General features: G+C 39.1%; 2 protein-coding genes and 1 long non-coding RNA gene across 20 annotated transcripts in view; 1 reads left to right on the top strand and 2 right to left on the bottom strand.

Moving 5' to 3' along the window:
* Nucleotides 1–9,046, bottom strand: part of LOC100122016 (calcium-binding mitochondrial carrier protein Aralar1) — a 19,149-nt gene extending 10,103 nt beyond the window's left edge. For 2 of the 10 annotated variants that reach the window (XM_031927697.2, XM_008218346.4), the window contains exons 1-2: nucleotides 8,815–9,037; nucleotides 8,358–8,475 (exon numbers count right to left, since the gene is read on the bottom strand). In XM_031927697.2, coding sequence (XP_031783557.1) covers nucleotides 8,358–8,399 — 42 coding nt within the window. In that variant the 5' untranslated portion in view covers nucleotides 8,400–8,475; nucleotides 8,815–9,037. Of the gene's footprint in view, nucleotides 1–445; nucleotides 777–1,531; nucleotides 1,947–8,357; nucleotides 8,476–8,743 lie in introns of those variants that run through there. The other 8 variants (XM_031927695.2, XM_031927694.2, XM_032598195.1 and 5 more) reach the window with 8 other exon arrangements.
* The window catches only part of LOC100122031 (protein transport protein Sec24C), a 19,864-nt gene extending 2,757 nt beyond the window's left edge, over nucleotides 1–17,107 (top strand). Inside the window, exons 1-16 of one of the 9 annotated variants that reach the window (XM_032598189.1) lie at nucleotides 9,779–9,855; nucleotides 11,811–12,233; nucleotides 12,325–13,157; nucleotides 13,235–13,357; nucleotides 13,438–13,617; nucleotides 13,700–13,895; nucleotides 13,970–14,085; nucleotides 14,165–14,575; nucleotides 14,650–14,776; nucleotides 14,861–15,021; nucleotides 15,116–15,295; nucleotides 15,376–15,577; nucleotides 15,664–15,858; nucleotides 15,969–16,160; nucleotides 16,253–16,446; nucleotides 16,525–17,107. In XM_032598189.1, the coding sequence (XP_032454080.1) occupies nucleotides 11,819–12,233; nucleotides 12,325–13,157; nucleotides 13,235–13,357; nucleotides 13,438–13,617; nucleotides 13,700–13,895; nucleotides 13,970–14,085; nucleotides 14,165–14,575; nucleotides 14,650–14,776; nucleotides 14,861–15,021; nucleotides 15,116–15,295; nucleotides 15,376–15,577; nucleotides 15,664–15,858; nucleotides 15,969–16,160; nucleotides 16,253–16,446; nucleotides 16,525–16,665 (3,666 nt within the window). In that variant the 5' untranslated portion in view covers nucleotides 9,779–9,855; nucleotides 11,811–11,818 and the 3' untranslated portion in view covers nucleotides 16,666–17,107. Of the gene's footprint in view, nucleotides 1–9,778; nucleotides 9,856–9,966; nucleotides 10,243–10,289; nucleotides 10,391–10,662; nucleotides 11,076–11,197; nucleotides 11,291–11,469; nucleotides 11,524–11,810; nucleotides 12,234–12,324; nucleotides 13,158–13,234; nucleotides 13,358–13,437; nucleotides 13,618–13,699; nucleotides 13,896–13,969; nucleotides 14,086–14,164; nucleotides 14,576–14,649; nucleotides 14,777–14,860; nucleotides 15,022–15,115; nucleotides 15,296–15,375; nucleotides 15,578–15,663; nucleotides 15,859–15,968; nucleotides 16,161–16,252; nucleotides 16,447–16,524 lie in introns of those variants that run through there. The other 8 variants (XM_031927690.2, XM_008218352.4, XM_001605586.6 and 5 more) reach the window with 8 other exon arrangements.
* Nucleotides 11,678–12,496, bottom strand: LOC116738542. Its single transcript, XR_004344749.1, has 2 exons — nucleotides 12,373–12,496; nucleotides 11,678–12,191 (listed from the first exon to the last, which is right to left on the bottom strand). It is a non-coding gene; the product is annotated as an uncharacterized LOC116738542 (long non-coding RNA).

The following is a 17,107-nucleotide window of genomic DNA, read 5'->3' as shown; positions in this document are numbered from 1 at the left end:
GATAAAAGTATCATCATTAAAAGAGTCTGTGTAGCTAGTAATTCTATTTCCTACTTTGATAAGTTGGATAACCGTGAATTTCTTTTTGATAATTTACAAATATATATGTAACTTTTCTGGAGTAAAATTGAACTTACAGAAATTACCAGTCTACGTGTCTTGCTTATGAGAACACGTCACCGAAGCGCTCCGAAAAATCGCTAAGAATGTACATTTTTTTCATAATAAATTATACAATAAGCAATTTCTACAATTTGAGGTTATGTGTCTTCAAAACAGGCCCTTGACGATTGCGTCACAAAGCACAGTTTACACAATTGAAACACTGTTTATTTGTACTGCGTGCAAGCTACCGTAAAGTACGACCTTGCTCCAAAAAAAGTCAATATTATATCATTCCCAAGACGCAAAACTACTTATACATGCCGCGTTGCCTCTCGTTTACCGTTGCATTTCCGTACTTTTGAATAGGGCATCCTTTTAACTTTGTCCTCTGTAACGATTCAAGAGCTTCCTTCAAAAACCAGTCCAGCAGACAGTCGATCACAGTACGTTATCCACTTAATATATGCTTCAGCGAAAAATATACGAATCGGCTCCACGTACTCCGTCGAGTCGAGCGGACGTCGATCCCTCAATTTGAGCGAAATATCAGAGCTATATTCGTCTTGGGTATGGACGGAGTGAAAGAGAGAAGAATGGCGGCGCGGACGTCGCGAGCAGACTGAGCAGCGATTTCGGCCACTTGCGATTTCGACTCCAGACGGCTACTTACTATCTTTTCTCTCTCTCTCTATCGTAGTGTCCCCCACCCATACGGCAGACTACGCGTTGCCACACACGCGCGCGCTTCCGATGATGCGTGCAATGTCGCATGGAACGGCTCGAGATAATATAGAGAAGTTTGCGCAGTTTTTTTTTTAAGAAGATTTTTGGTGTTTAATAGTAGTTTCAAATTCGTTGCGTTAATTCGCTTGAGCAAACGTCGGCAATTTATGCAAATGAGTTTCAAGCAGAAAAAGGATTTGAAAGAGACAAACAAATCGCTTATTAGCGTGTCTTTTGAAGGTTGTGTATTTTACCAGATGTATAATTATAATTCAAATCACAAATTCCACGATGTCGTGTGAGACGTTTGTTTGGCGCTCGCTAACTAGGCGTTATTTATGGATCCTCCAATTGTTTTTATTTGTACATTACGATAGGCGTTTGTTTTTTCGAAGCTGGTCCGATATACAGTATCGGATTGAGATATAGCGTGAGCTGGATGAATAGAATTTTGTCACAACAATATGGAACAGAGACAAGCTCCAATGATTCATAAGAATGAATCATTAATTTCATAGATTCGAAATACCAGCAATAACTTAAATTATAACAGAACCAAATTATACAATCGCAATGTTGTATGTCTTATCTTAATTATGCAGTTAAGCACGTAGTTTAACAATTATACGATATCACCAAAAGTTGCCTGAAGCGACGATACACTATCCTCTATCAAATATTATTCTTAAAATCGTCCAATTACCACATCTCCAGTCCGCTCTAGGTCACGACTGCTTCCACTCATCGTCGTCAACTTGTCTGATGGTTGCACCAACAGAACATACACTCCAGTTCAAGAAATTTGAGTCACAAGCTGCTCCAACAGTCGCCACACGACCTGCGCACCAGCAGGTAATACACACACACTCCAGATGATCAGACTGTCAACCCATTACTAATACATCCACGACTCTGTTATTCATCGGATCGAATGTCCTTTGCACGATATCCTATCAACCACCGCTGTACAAGACTGCAAAAGCCGCGTGCAATATATTATAACGTCTCTGTGAGAAAAGTCGCACAACACTGGTGTGAGAAGTGCTTCCGTTTGGAAAATCCGACCTCGCGGGCGATAATCTCGTTGACGACTGTTGCCGCGCGTCCTACGCCTGCGTTCTGCGCGTGTGTTGCCGGAGAGTAGGGGGCGACCCCCCTGCGAGCGAAGGAAAAATTGCTCGCCTGCAAAACAAGTATAGGGTATTTATTATACGTGCGCGTGTGTGGAAGGAAAACAGTAGTAGTGTAATCGCGAGCACGTCGTCGTCGCCGTCTGATCTCTTATCGAGTGGCTTGATCCAGGTGTAAACAGATCGAGATGATGATGATGGATCGCGAGGAAAGGCCTATATTGGCCATCGTTGTTGTTTATCTGTGAATGGCTTGCTGGAACTCGTTGGATTCTGTGCGGATGATGATGTTACGTTTTGATTCGAAATTGGAAATTATTAGTTGTGGGTTTGTTTCAATGTCATTCAATGTGCAATATCCAATGTCATTTCATCGAATATTCCATGTGATAATTCTCGCTTTATGTCATGATTTGATTGAGATAAGTTTTAAAGCTTGATAGACGTGTTACTATTTTGTGAATATAAGTTAACTGTTATGAATGAATATGCATGAACGTATTTATGATTAATAATCGATCGTTAGAATCGACATCGCCCTCGGCATTATTATCTCTATAATCAAGTGGGTTATTAATGATAGGAAGAGTAGTATAATTTTAGGTCGTGTAAATTTATGCCTTAAAAGAATTAGCCCTTTTACAACTTTTTATTTTTATTTTTCTAAATGTACAGAAGCAGTATTTGCTGAACTGATTTTTGCGTGATAAGTGTCTTAATCAGATCTTGATAGATTTACAGTTTAGCTGATATAATCAATCTGATTGTAATATAAGGATGACCATTATCAAAGAATTGAACAAATATTTTTGTTTGCCTATCACGTTACATGGGCGTTGTAACTAACAGATAACAACGCTATGTTAACAAGTACTTGATGAATGAAAATTAAATTTTATGAAGTGTAAAAAATATTAATAGATTGCAGCATGCACATTGTTCTCAATCCCATATAATCCAATCTCAACAATCAAAACTCATTCATAATCTTTAACAACCAATTCCAACCGTCACTACTGCCGTAAAATCCAATAAATTAGCAGAGGGCAACCGACTGGCAGAAAAGGAGGCGGCAAGGCACGTACAAGCCAATAAAGAGCGGTATAGCTTTAGAAACAAAGGAGAAGAGAGAGAAGTCGGCATAGAGCTCGCACTCGGAAGTAATACTTGTGAGCTCTCGAACGCGACGACGACCGCGAGGTCCACGACCTCCTCGCTGGCATCAAAGGCAATACCAGAGCAATTCACCCCAGCCGCAGGAAGTTCCTATATAAAACGCGCGAGAATCCGAGTGCACAACGTTGCAACGTCAGGCTGCGGTCTCTTTGGAATTCGAACGTTTGCTTGTGAGCAAGGCTGGTTGAAACTGGATATGTACTAGCGGTTTTTACTTCAGGCTTTAGTTTTAGACTCGAGTTTAGATTTATTTAAACAGATTGTTGTGACGAAAAATTATTGTTTTTTGTACATTTGTACGAACGAAAAATAGCGAAAGCCATCTTCCTGAATTGCGCAAGATGATGGAGAGTAAAGAAATGTTTCGCATTCTACTTTGCAGAATGGAAAGATTATGAGAAATCCAGATAAGAAGGTATGTAGTGGAATTTTTTCATCAAGTAGGAGATGTAACTTTTGTTTTATCTTGGTAATCCTTTTCTTAAGACTTTTACAACGCTCTTAGTAATCTACAAAAATCTATGATAGCTTAAATTGCAAAAAAATACTAATGAAAATTAGTTCTTTCCAGATACACTCTGTCTACACAACGACAGCTATAGCATATATTCTAAAAAAAAAAGAAAATCACACGACGCATAATATCTGCGTCCATAAAGCGGATCATCTCATCGATATCACCAAGATTGGAAAGGTCAACAAAGAGCTGATCGAACGATCGCCAGCACCGCGCGGATACTTATCATCGAGTGTAATATCGTTTGCACATCTCCTCTCAATAGCTGCACGTAAGCCATAGAAAGAATATCGCCAGAATTTTACCGCCTCGTCTGTTTTCTCGACGATCGAGGGGGCCAGCGAGACTGATAACAAGTGTCGCACTTGAGCAATCGCTGTAGGGCAAATGATAAGCGGCTTTGCAGGGAGCTTTTCTTCGCGAAAAAATACCACGTCTCGTCGGGTGATAGGCCGAACTTCTGACGTCAAACGAGTCGAGATTTGTAATAACGGGTCGTCGCGTGGTGCCTTCGTTTGCGAAAAGCCGTGTTTGGGAAACAACGAATAAAAACGCATATAGAGGCAGTGTGTTTTTCTGACCTACTTTACGAGCGGTAGTTTCATCCATCAGGCATGTTGTGAGAAGTGTGTATACCGCTATAACTCATAGAAAGATATTTTCTTAAACAGTCGGCATTTTTTAGCGAGTCTTCATATACTTATGAAAAAATTTGATCAAAAAGGCATATTTCGGAAAATCGACTTATTGTGCGTGAAGTAATTTCCATGTAAATCATTTGACATTGGAATGTATTTCGGAAATTATATACATTCGCAATATTATCTCTATGGAATAGATAACATGTTATCTCCTGCTATTAACTTATCATGTTTATCCACGGATTCACATAGTCCCCTGCGAAGATGATTATTGAGAAACACCTTGCGAAAGCGCACTATATGCTCTATCTCCAGTAAATAATAGCGATACATAAAAGAGATATGAAAATATGTAAGTGTATTAAGATATTTTTCTATCGCAAAGTTACATTAAGCGCTGTAAATATTTATTCCAGTAGCAAGTTAGATGAAAAAAATCAATTTTTATTTTACACTCTTTCGAACTCGAAGCGCAGAGGGTGAATTTTCACGTTTCGACTGCGTGCTCGAACGCACGAACGATAAAACAACGACGAGTATTTCCACAACGTGCTCCGCTACAGACAATTTGGGCTCTGTTCCAACATTGAAAATGGATCCACGTGAGCGCGTCATATTCTAGAGGTGGTTCGTAATCGAATATTGTTTGATAGACAAAAATACGTTGTCATTATTTTACCGTGAAATCAACAATGCCGAAGAGATGTAGGTTATCGTGGATTGACATTTTTTTTTTAAATCGATTCTCCGTATCCAAGGACTCACTACTGGTATGCAATTATTTATAATCGAGCTGAAACCGAGAAGATCGTGTGAGTGGATGCATCATCATAATTTTTCACAAATCACCTATGTTTATATTGCAACGTATTATGCGGTGTAGCAATATTTTAATGAAAACTTGGAGTTTTATTCGGTTTCTTTTACAATGACACGTGTCAGCGATTTGATTTGAAAGATAACCGACTGATGAATCTTCGCGGAGTTACAACCGTTTACACGATTACAAAGATAAAACAGATTGGCAAAACAAGTTTACAAGATTGAAAATTTTGAAAAATATCCCCACTGGCACATGGTATTTTCGCGCTGGATCGCGATAACGAGTAAGTACGCGGCGCCTGATGAACAACAGAAGGAAAGAGTAGAGTACATAGCGATAAGATAATTCCGTGCAAACTCGATCAATGACATGGCCGTCATCTATATAACGGGGTAAAAAACGATAGAAAAACACACACGGTAATCGAGAGAGGGATGGGTGCGTCCTCAATGCACTATCAAGTGCAGAGCAGGCAGCATGCCTTATGATAAATAGGAATAATATATTTGTACGAGGATTTGTGAGCGATATACTATGAACATAATCTAATATTTGTCGTAACGTTTATAAATGCGAGAAAAAATTTGAAGTACTTATAAGTCCAAACGCTGAACGGCACGTATAAAGAACAGAATAAAGACTTCTGAAATATTATACCTACACTTGACTTTGTAACAGCACTTTTTTACTATACTTACTTCATCTAAACTTCGCTGATATAACAAAAACGTTTCATTTTCCTCAAAGACTCGAAGTAAAATCTCATTCTACATCAGCATAGTCCAGCACGATGAACCTAATTTATTGTTGTCGCAGGCGTGTAACGGAGCTTTAGAAACACACTCAGCGTATGGAATTCGTCTAGCGCAATGTGCGATGCGACAAAGGAGGAAAAGAAGAAGAAGAAGAAGAAGAAGAAGAAGAAGAAGAAGAAGAAGAAGAAGAAGAAGAAGAAGAAGAAGAAGAAGAAGAAGAGGACAGACTCGAATGTAAATATTACGCGTGCAGCGACAAACAGACGGAGCAAGAGGGGAGAACGGCGACGCTGTCCGCTTATTTTAGCCGAAGTAGCGTCAAGGCCCGTCTATAATTGCGCCCAAATCGCACGCGTGCCCTGATATTACGTATTGTCGGGCTTTCATTGAGAGAGACAGAGAGATGCGAAATTCCTGTTCCTCGTTCCTCGAGACGCTTGTCATATGCCGACAGGCTTTCCCTCTCGAATGCTAAGTATGTGACTTTCCCTTTCTCCCGAGCTCGCGCTTTTATGTAAAGATATAATTGCCGGTCGGGAGCACGAGAGGGCTATTATTAGCGCACCGCGGGAAAATCATTGCGCGGCAGCGAGTAGGCAGCACACTTTCTTCTGAGGGATTATATATTATACCCGCAGCGTTACGTCAGAGTCTCGAGGCTGAGAAATTTGCTAAACATTCGATGAGTGATTTTTATTTATGATGGAAATGCATCGAATTCCTACGCCTGGGGGTCGTGGACCTCGTTCAAACATTGGTTACCAAAACCAAGTTTGAGAGCGGCTACAACTTTTACAAGATGATAAATTCCTGTCGAGAATCGAGGGCTTGAAACATGATCGAAGAGTTAATTTCCGCTTCGTCGTCTGTCATACGTGCAGAACAACGCGATTACACGCTCTTGGACGTTACAACAAGCGGAATATTTTAACAATTTCTTTCCGTCAATACGTTATCTCAATATTCCCGATTATTAACTGTTTTTTTCACCAACAGAACGTTAGCTATATCAATTCCCTCTGTCTTAAAAGACAACTTAAGGTTAAGCGTCGACTCCTCCCTCCGTTTGGCAAGTCATGTAGACACGGAAATTTCGTTTTAATAAATATATAACCCGACGTTCGCGCGCACGGATCACATAAACAAAGCTCGGTTATACGATTGCGTGCTACTTCATCGTTGCTCCCTCTCCCCTCTCTCTTCCCTGCAATTTAACAAACGCTAAACTCGATCCCACCTGACCTACATGGCTGCATCCACGGCAATTTAACCGCAGATCGCGGGGGGTTTGAGAGAAAACTCATCGTGCGAAAAATGTTCTAAATATAATTTCGCCGACACTATTAAAACGAGAGAGATATGCGAGAATGACCGAATGCTATTTTTGGAACCGGTGCTCGACGATTTTTTTGTTGTTTGCGGCGCACGATATGGATTTGAATTCTGCATCAATGCAGGCATGCACTTCTTGTGTTATAAGTGCAAGGTCGGCTGTGAGATTCATGCAGCCGAGAATGAACGTGGTGTGTAACCTAATGTTTCTGAAATCTGTGAATATGTGTAAGTTTAGTTTTCGTTCAGTTCAATTTTGTTGTTTTGTTGTTGTCTGTATTACTTATGTAGGATATATACAAGTGCGAAAGTTTGTAGGACTTCGTGATCCGTTTACCTCTATATAATATACTAACTCACAGATCCTCTGATTTATCTATTTTTATATATTTTATTAATAAATTCTCCTTTCCTACACTCGTCTCTCTCGCACTATTTCCGCATCTTCCAACTTGCAGCTAAAAATACCAAACTAATGTTGACGACTATAATAACTAAAATACACGTCGATTCCAAATAAATAAACTGTATCAATATAATAATTTCCAAAGGTCCCTCCGTCACGTCAGTCAGGCATTAATTTAATAGCTAACAGAGATACGAACGTATACTTAATTCGAGCTGTCAAAGCTCGGCCGACCAATAATCCAGCCATTCCCCGCACTTAATCACTCTGGGGATTAAACATACTTGGTAGTCGAGATAAAGAGGGGGAGCCCGCGAGAGAACACGCAGACCGATCTTCCGCCCGGCAAAATCGGCCGGAAACTCGAACGCGGAGTCACGTTTTTCCGTTTCCGCGCGCGCAGGATCGATAAAATTCCTCGGCTCCGCGTGTATATACAGGCATATACACATAGGCCTTTACACGCGCATACACACAGCGTTTCGCTCTCTCTCTCTCTCTCTCTCTCTCTCTCTCTCTCTCTCTCTCTCTCTCCTCGGCCGACGTCACGTTGCGGGCGCGACCCTTGTAACCCTCGATATATATACAAGAGTATCCAGTGCTCGCGCGAGCGTTAGCTTTGACCCGATACTGCAGCCGCACGCGTCGATACTGCGCCAAGTAAATTACAGTCTCGAGCCTCTGGATCGAGGTTTGAATTTCACTGGTGTAAATAAGTAGCGGGGTAGCGGGTGTGTGTGTGAGCCTACCTCTTGAGTGGACGCACCGACGACTATCAGGTCTCTCAACATTCCCAGGTTCGGTTGTGCTCGGCCACTCTTCTCTCGTAAATCACAGGGCAAACACTGCACTGATCACTCGTTTCCTCTGCAAAACAACGTGCCAACTTTATCCTTATGCCGTCTGCGGTATTAGAGTCTTCTCTCTCTCTCTCTCTCTCTCTCCTGTCGGGCGTCAATACGAAGAAATGAACAGTCCGAGAACAACAGCTGCGCTCCACATGAGGCTATTAGGTGTTGTACCTATATCCTCCCGCGCAGACTGCACACGCACTCGGAACGATCGCTCCGCGAGAAAGGAGAAAGAGAGAGAGAGAGAGAGAGAGAGAGAGAGAGAGAGAGAGAATAATGGGTACTTATATATGGGTGCGCTATCTGGGTATATAGAGCACACGCGACGCCGGCTCGCGAATTTAGCTAAACTCACACTGTCGAACGGAACAAGTGGCAACTACTTTTGCTGCGATGCGGTACAGGTGTCCGGGAGAAGTTTAACCGTCGAAGGGCTCGTCGGTGCACGAAAGAGGCTTGATCAGGGCGGCGAGGCGAGCGAGAGAGAGAAGAGAAAGCAAAGTACGCGAGCCTCCCTGATGTGATGCTGCTGTACACTGGGTCGCGCGACGACGAACTGCTACTGCGCGAGCCGAACTGCCGAACATCCACCGCCGCCCGCCGAAAGACTCTCGGCACGTGCACACCTAGCGCTTGCTTGCGCCTGTATATGTTGTTGTATAGTGTGTTAGACACATACGCGGATTTGGCTCTATAGGAAGACGAGGTGGCTTCCGAGTTGGCGCACTAAGCCCGACTTGGGTGCACTCTGTTTTATCGGTTGGTTATGATTGACGCTGAAGTTTTCGGTTGAGGGCTGATTTTTCATATATAAGTACAGATTTATAAAGTTTGGTTTTAGTGCTTTATCCAGATTGGAGATTTAATAATATATCCTTAATTTCACAAGTCGGTTTTATGTTTGTATGATATAGCAGTGGTCAGGTGAATATAAAAATTTACTCGAAATTTAGGGATATCAAAGAGAACGGTTTGAAAAATGAAATTTTTATGCATCTAAAATGAACGCGTCTAAAAAATATTAGAGTTCGTTTAAAAATTATTTTGCCGCCAAATTAAGTTAGGTCTTCGTTATCATCAGTCGGTATAGTCAAGCTTTGAAAACGGTAATGATCTATTTATTTCGTTTACGCGGATTATATTCAACTGCATAATATTATTGTCCGCGTTTATTCCTATCGTAATCAGATCTCGAATTTCGTCAGTGCATCGAAGAGCTAATTTAAATGAAACAAGTAGATTTGTTCGTGACGCGTCAGGCCGAAACTACCCCTACCCCAAGCTCTTCATGACAAGATACTTATATCGAGCTTATTTTACACCGAATAGTCATAGGTCATACTTAGGTACTTGCAGTCTTGTGACATCGCCGCATTTAGCGTTATTATTGGTAAAAGTAAGATCACAAATTTTCAAATCTACTATTTTACTCAACTTTTCTTTAAAACACTCAACTCAACCATTTTCTTTTAATTAGATAAAAATAAAAGTATTTGTTACAGAAAAGCAAATCAAACGTGTATTATAATAAGTAAGAAACAAAATCACCAAATTGTCCAGCACCTTGAGAAATAATAACAAGAAACATCTATACTAATATCAGTTCTAATATGATCTTTATACTCGTGTTGCAAAAACCACAATATCAATTACGTGGTCATCAGCAACCTGTTTCCTCTCCTCAGCAATAACATGCGTCATCTTATTAATCCAGTCTGGCGACCCTCGTCCTTTTCTACTTACTTGCGCACGACGGTTCAACCCTGCAGGCTCAAGTTGACTGGTCAGTGCAGGCTAGTGGCACTCGTGTGTCTTCCTCTCACTATACCTACTTATTATACTCATACACACTTCTGCCAGTCTTCGTACCTTATCATTTTTATTTGTTTGCGCGCGGTAATATGTCATGTCATACGCATGTGTACAACACTGTGAGTACTTCCTATATATATAACTTCAGCTCAGCCACATGAAGACAGAAAATAGAACGCGCCTTCGATTCCCCCGCTTCTTCTTCTCTCGCTCTCTCTCTCTCTCTCTCTCTCTCTCTCTCTCTCTCTCTCTCTCTCTCTCTCTCTCTCTATCTCCCAGTGCTGCTGCACTTGCGCTTATTATATACGTGCAGGTATACCTATATATACATTAAAAGGCGCCTCTGCTGCTATATGCCCGTCCTTGTCGCGCGCCACGTCGTATACGCTCTTTTCCCCGCTATAGACTCCCCTCACGTCGAAAAATACGAATCGCGAGCATACGTATGGGTAAATCACGTTTACGCAGCGAGAGCAGAGCCAGCCCAGAACGCGCATTTGAACACTTGTACGCGCACGCCCACACACACGCGCACTCGATTCAGTCGTCAGAGTTCGGAGTTGGGTTGGATCGAGTTCCGTATATACATTACGTGCGTGTGTAGTACTTTTATTCGTTTTAAGTTGTCAAAATAAAATTGTGCGAGATTGTTTGTTGTGCTGTTCTGCGCTGGTGACGGTTATGCAAAATGCTTCGGAATGCTTGATGAAGATCGGGACAGTCTTTTTCTGGAATTCGCGGATATTCGTTGACTAAACGTTGGGATTGTACTTATAAGTATAGGATCGTTCTTTTAATTTTTCCGTAAGTTTTATCGATTCATTGCGTTTGTTCGTATACTTTACTTAGACGTTTGAGAAGCGTTTTTGTTGCGAATGCTTATTTTTAAGCGATTTCGAAGAATACTGATGACGATACTCCTTTTTTCATTTCGTCCTAACCTCGTAAAATTATTTTTGTTCTTGAGTTTATCTTTAAAATTATACTTTGCAAGCGTCGATATCTAGTAGATACTGACAGTAAATACGTATTTTTTGTTAAATTGTGTAGATAGACCCAGTTGAATGTATTAAATATGTCAAACTTATTCCATTATACTTATACCTACTCAGCCGAATGTTATGCATGATTGTTTGTAAATCAATTCATTCATTAAAACAACCTATATTTAAAATGCAGCATTAGCAAGCAACTTTTAGTCGAGTGCTGGTTGTTATTTTTGAGACACTTTGAAAACCTATTCTTGAAATGGGTAATCAAAAAATGTGATATTTGCTTAAATTCCAATCTGTTGAGAGCATATCTAAGTGATTCAGTATAGATACATTGCATGCTAAAAACATATATTCTCCTAGAGCTAAAAGTTTTGATGTAACGTCAATTTGTAGGTTATAATGATTCTGTAGTTTTCAAATTCTCTCTTACAACACTTTATTTATTGTTTATTGAAGCAGGTATACTTTAACCTGCTAGAAGTAGATATACTGTGTATTTTTTAAATAAAATCATACTTTTTTAATACAAAATTTTCTGTTGCAGAATAAAACATGAATCCGCAGTACATGCAGCAACAACGTCCTCCATATGGGCCTACACAAGCAAATGCTCCTTACAGCGAGCTGAATGCAAACCATCCACCTAAAGGCCCACCTGATTCGCATTCATTTCCATCACAAAAGCCACCATTAGGTCCACCACCCACAGATAATGCTCCATCTCTAAGGCCGCCATACTATGTGAACGATGTTCAAGGACAAGCACCTGAGGCTCAACATGGACTATCCTTGTCACAATCTAATCAAAATAACCTTGCAGATCAAATGTCTAGCATGTCTCTGTCTGGATCACAGAGACCTCCTTCTTCTCAAGGGTTTCCCTTGCAATCTGAGAAGAATGTACCAACAATGCCTTTTCCATCTGCTGTAAATGGAATCAGTAACCAGAATCATTATCCTACGCGAGGTATGATAACAATTATTTCAATTAGTATTATAGATTTTGCAAATCCATTTGTTTTTGAAATAAAAAATATATAGATACTTGGTATTTTTAGATCAATTGAGTGCAAACAACTTGCCAACAGAAAATAGTGGACATATACCTCAAAAATCTTTGCCGTATCAACAAGGACCTCCTACATCACTGACATCAAGTCTTCCACCTTCGTATGGTCCACCTACTGCATCTTCTCAATTTCCCAGTCAGCAACAATATTCTGGACAGACATCAACATTTACAGCACATCAAGCACCAAATATCCCTAGAAGTACGCCACAGCCCACACCTCCAACATCTACTGATCATCAAAGTCAAATGCCTAGTCAAAACCGATATGGACCTTCATCGATTAATCAGGCAGATATGGCTGGACCACCTCTTCTAGGAAAAGTACCACCAGTGCCTATGAATAATCAACAGTCGTTTAAAGGGTCTCCTATGCCTGGTCAGCCACAACAAAGCATGCCTGGTCCTCCACAATCTGGGTCATATATGAATAATCCACCCAATGCAAATCGACAAAACTTGTCTGGGCCTCCGATACCTGGGTCAAATTATCAAGGTCCACCACCGACCAATCAACAACATATACCAAAACCTCCTCTTCCTGGACAAATTAGTGGATTATCAGGACCTCCGCTGCCAGGACAAGCAAATTTATCTGGTGCCTATGGACAAACAAATTTAACTGGACCTCCTCCATTACCAGTACAACAAAATCTACATAGTCAGTATGGTAATCAAATACCTGACCAACGGCGATATTCATCTAGCCCGTCCATGCCTGGACAACATAATTCTGCTGCTCCTTATAGTCACATGAATTATCAGCATTCTGATACTGGATATCAGGGATATCAACAAAATTATAACCAAACTGGCCAAAGTGTGAGTATTTAAACAATGTACTAAGTAATATTCATAGAAACAATACCTTATAAAATTACCTGTAAAAATGATTATAGAATATGTATGCTAATCAGACAAGTCCTTACCAAAGTGGACTGGCAAGTCCTACTAGTGGGTATCAACCAAGTACACAAACTCAGCAAGCCAGAAGACTTGATCCTGACCAAATGCCTAGTCCTGTAAGTTATTTAATACCTAAATGTAAATTAAAAATGAAGACTTTCAGTTTTAATTATATTTATTTTAATTTGTTGTATAGATTCAAGTGATTTTAGATGATCAAAAATTAAAAGGTGGAGTTTTCACCACGAACGAAAAAGGATTAGTTCCACCATTAGTTACCACTAAATTTATTGTAGAAGATCAAGGAAATGCATCACCAAGATTCATTCGATCATCCATGTATACCGTACCAACTACTGCAGATATTATTAAACAGGTTAGTCATTATTTATGATAATTTTTCATGTTCAATATAGATCAACGCATTTAATCATTAACAATGGATCATTATTTAACAGACTCAAATCCCGTTTTCACTTATATTGAGCCCAATGGCGCAAGTAGAAGAAGGAGAATATGAACCGCCAATTGTTGATATGGGGGAAATCGGTCCTGTACGGTGTAACCGTTGTAAAGCTTATATGAGTCCTTTTATGCAATTCGTTGATGCTGGTAGAAGATTTCAGTGCATGTTTTGTAAAGCAACAACAGAAGGTTAAATTCTGAAGTTTCTGACTTTTTTACTTGCGTTTGTTACATTAGTTAATAATTCGTATTTGTTTTTTTAGTCCCTACCGAATATTTTCAACATCTGGATCACACTGGTCAAAGAATGGACCGTTATGAACGTCCTGAATTAATACTGGGAACGTATGAATTTATAGCAACAAAAGATTATTGCAGAGTACGATATGCAAATTTATGTTTTCTCATATCTTTTACTTGATAATGTTCAAAAATTAAGAAGCTACTTTTTATTTCAGAATAATACATTTCCAAAGCCACCTGCAATCATATTTGTTATTGATGTATCTTACAATAATATAAAATCAGGTTTAGTCAATTTGCTGTGTGTTCAGATGAAAAAAATCATTCGTAATTTACCAGTTGATGTCGGCCAGAGCAAATCTAATATGAAAGTCGGTTTCATTACGTACAATAACACAGTTCAATTTTACAACTTGAACGCCACTCTTGCTCGACCACAAATGATGGTTGTCGCCGACGTTCAAGATGTATTTATGCCACTTCTCGATGGTTTTCTTTGTGATCCAGAGGAAAGTGAAGTATTAATTGACAGTTTGATATGCCAAATTCCAACTATGTTTGGAGATACGAAAGAAACGGAGACCATACTTGCACCAGCTATTCAAGCTGGCTTAGAGGCTTTAAAAGTAAAAGCACAACATTACTATCTTTTACAAAAGGAGTTATGTGATAGAAAATAATCGTAATGTAATTTTTTTAGGCATCTGAATGTACAGGAAAGCTTATGGTATTCCATTCATCTCTTCCAATAGCTGAAGCTCCAGGTAAACTTAAAAATAGAGATGACCGCAAACTTCTTGGTACCGATAAAGAAAAGACCGTATTAGGTAAGTTTCATTTTTTCGTTAGATGTTCCATGAAAATACTTTTTATTAAAATATTATTTGTATTGATATATTATATTTTTTAAGCTCCACAAAATAACTTCTATAATAATCTTGGTCAAGAGTGTGTTGGATCTGGCTGTAGTGTTGATTTATTCGTATTTAATAATTCATATGTTGATATTGCAACTATTGGTCAAGTTGCTAGACTTACAGGTGGAGAAGTTTATAAATATACGTATTTCCAAGTAAGCTTTCTAATAATTAACTATATCAACCCAAAAATGTTTAGTAATGCAAATTAAAGAAGTGTACTTACCACTTATATTTGTGTATTTGTAGGCAGACATTGATGGAGAGAGACTGATCACGGACGTTATAAATAATATAAATAGGCCCGTTGCATTTGATGCAGTGATGCGGGTCCGGACTTCTACTGGTGTTAGACCAACTGATTTCTATGGCCATTGTTTCATGTCTAATACTACTGATATAGAATTAGCTAGTATAGACTGTGATAAGGTACATACATTATATTATTACACATTTTACTATTGATCGGATATAATATTCAAACTTCACACGAGCTTACTTTTTAACAGGCTCTTGCTATTGAGATCAAACATGATGATAAATTAGCAGAAGACGAAGGTGTTTACATTCAAGCTGCGCTACTTTACACGTCTTGCAGTGGTGTCCGAAGGTTACGAATTATCAACTTAAGCTTAAAAACTTCGTCGCAAATGGCAGAACTTTATCGAGGATGCGACTTGGATGCTATCATTAATTATCTTTCTAAACAATGTTAGTAAATTACTTTACTTTACTCTTTACCTCAATCACAACTCACATAAACTTTAATAATATCGACTTTTTTTTTATTTTCGAAGGTGTATTCAAACTGATAGATTCGACTCCAAAGGCAATCAAAGATAGTTTGAATTCGAGATGCGCAGCTATTTTAGCATCATACAGGAAACATTGCGCATCTCCATCTAGTGCTGGGCAATTAATACTTCCCGAATGCATGAAATTGTTGCCTTTATACACAAACGGGTTATTGAAAAGTGATGCAACCACTGGAGGTAAATGTTTAAAATAAAAACCATACTTGCAACTACATTCTTTCTTTAAAATGAATATTTACGAGCCAAATGAAGTTTCGATTGTTAATTGCTCGTTGTTATTGTTCCAGGCAATGGTATCACAGTTGATCAGAAGTCTTACGTAATGATGGCCGTAGCTACAATGCCAATTAGCGAGTCGGTTGTTCATGTTTATCCTCGATTACTTCCTTTGCACGACGTTGATCCTCAAGAAAACGATCTCCCGCCTATGTTACGTTGTTCTATAGATAAGTTTGTAGATGATGGAGCATACTTATTGGGTGAGGATTATTAGGCATTGAATAGTTCTGAGAACACCTTGAAGATAAATTGAACAAAAAAAAAATATTAATTCAATTAATTATGTTTCTAGAAAATGGAATCCACATGTTCATATGGCTCGGTTCAAATTTAAATCCGCAATGGATACAGTCAGTCTTTGGAGTCACAACTGTTGCTCAAGTTGACACTGATAGGACCGCTATTCCCTCCTTGGATAATCCAATAAACAAGCGGATTCGAGATATAATTAGTTACGTCCAGAGTGAAAGACGATATTGCATGCGGGTAAGACAAATTTTAAATTACTCGAATCATCGGGAAAAAAATCATTACTATTATAAATTTTTAATCGATTTTTCACAGTTGACTCTTACGAAGCAACGAGACAAACTGGAAATGGTAATGCGACAGTTCTTGGTAGAGGATCGAGGTGCTGACGGTAGTCCAGGATACGTGGACTTTTTGTGCCATATGCACAGAGAAATTCGAACGCTCCTTAGCTAGTGAACATTGAATTAAGCAATCTCTCAACTCGCAGGCGAATAAAATTAAGTAAACTTGATTTGAGTAGAGTGTAATAAAGTTTAAGTGTGAAAGGTGTGTGTGAGTGTACATGCAAGATCGCGCTAGCATGAACGAAACTGAAGGGCAAAATAGGGCGGAAAAGGATCGATTTGTACAAGATTAATTTTAAAGATGAATTGTATTATTATACTGCGTATCGTGTCAATAGCCTTGATATTATGTATGGTTAGTAAACTAAAATAACTGTTAAGGTGTAACAAAGCATTATAAATTTATACACTAAGCCAAAACTGTTAATGGATATTCAACTGCTTTATTTAAAAATGTTTTTATTTTATTCCCTTGATCAACTGTATATTTCTTTGATAATAGTATACCATGTATAAATTGATATTAAATTATAATTTTAAAGAAATCTAAA

Source organism: Nasonia vitripennis, chromosome 3, assembly GCF_009193385.2.
Source record: "Nasonia vitripennis strain AsymCx chromosome 3, Nvit_psr_1.1, whole genome shotgun sequence".
NCBI classification, from domain to species: Eukaryota; Metazoa; Arthropoda; class Insecta; order Hymenoptera; family Pteromalidae; genus Nasonia; species Nasonia vitripennis.
This window is presented reverse-complemented; position numbering and strand designations above follow the sequence as displayed.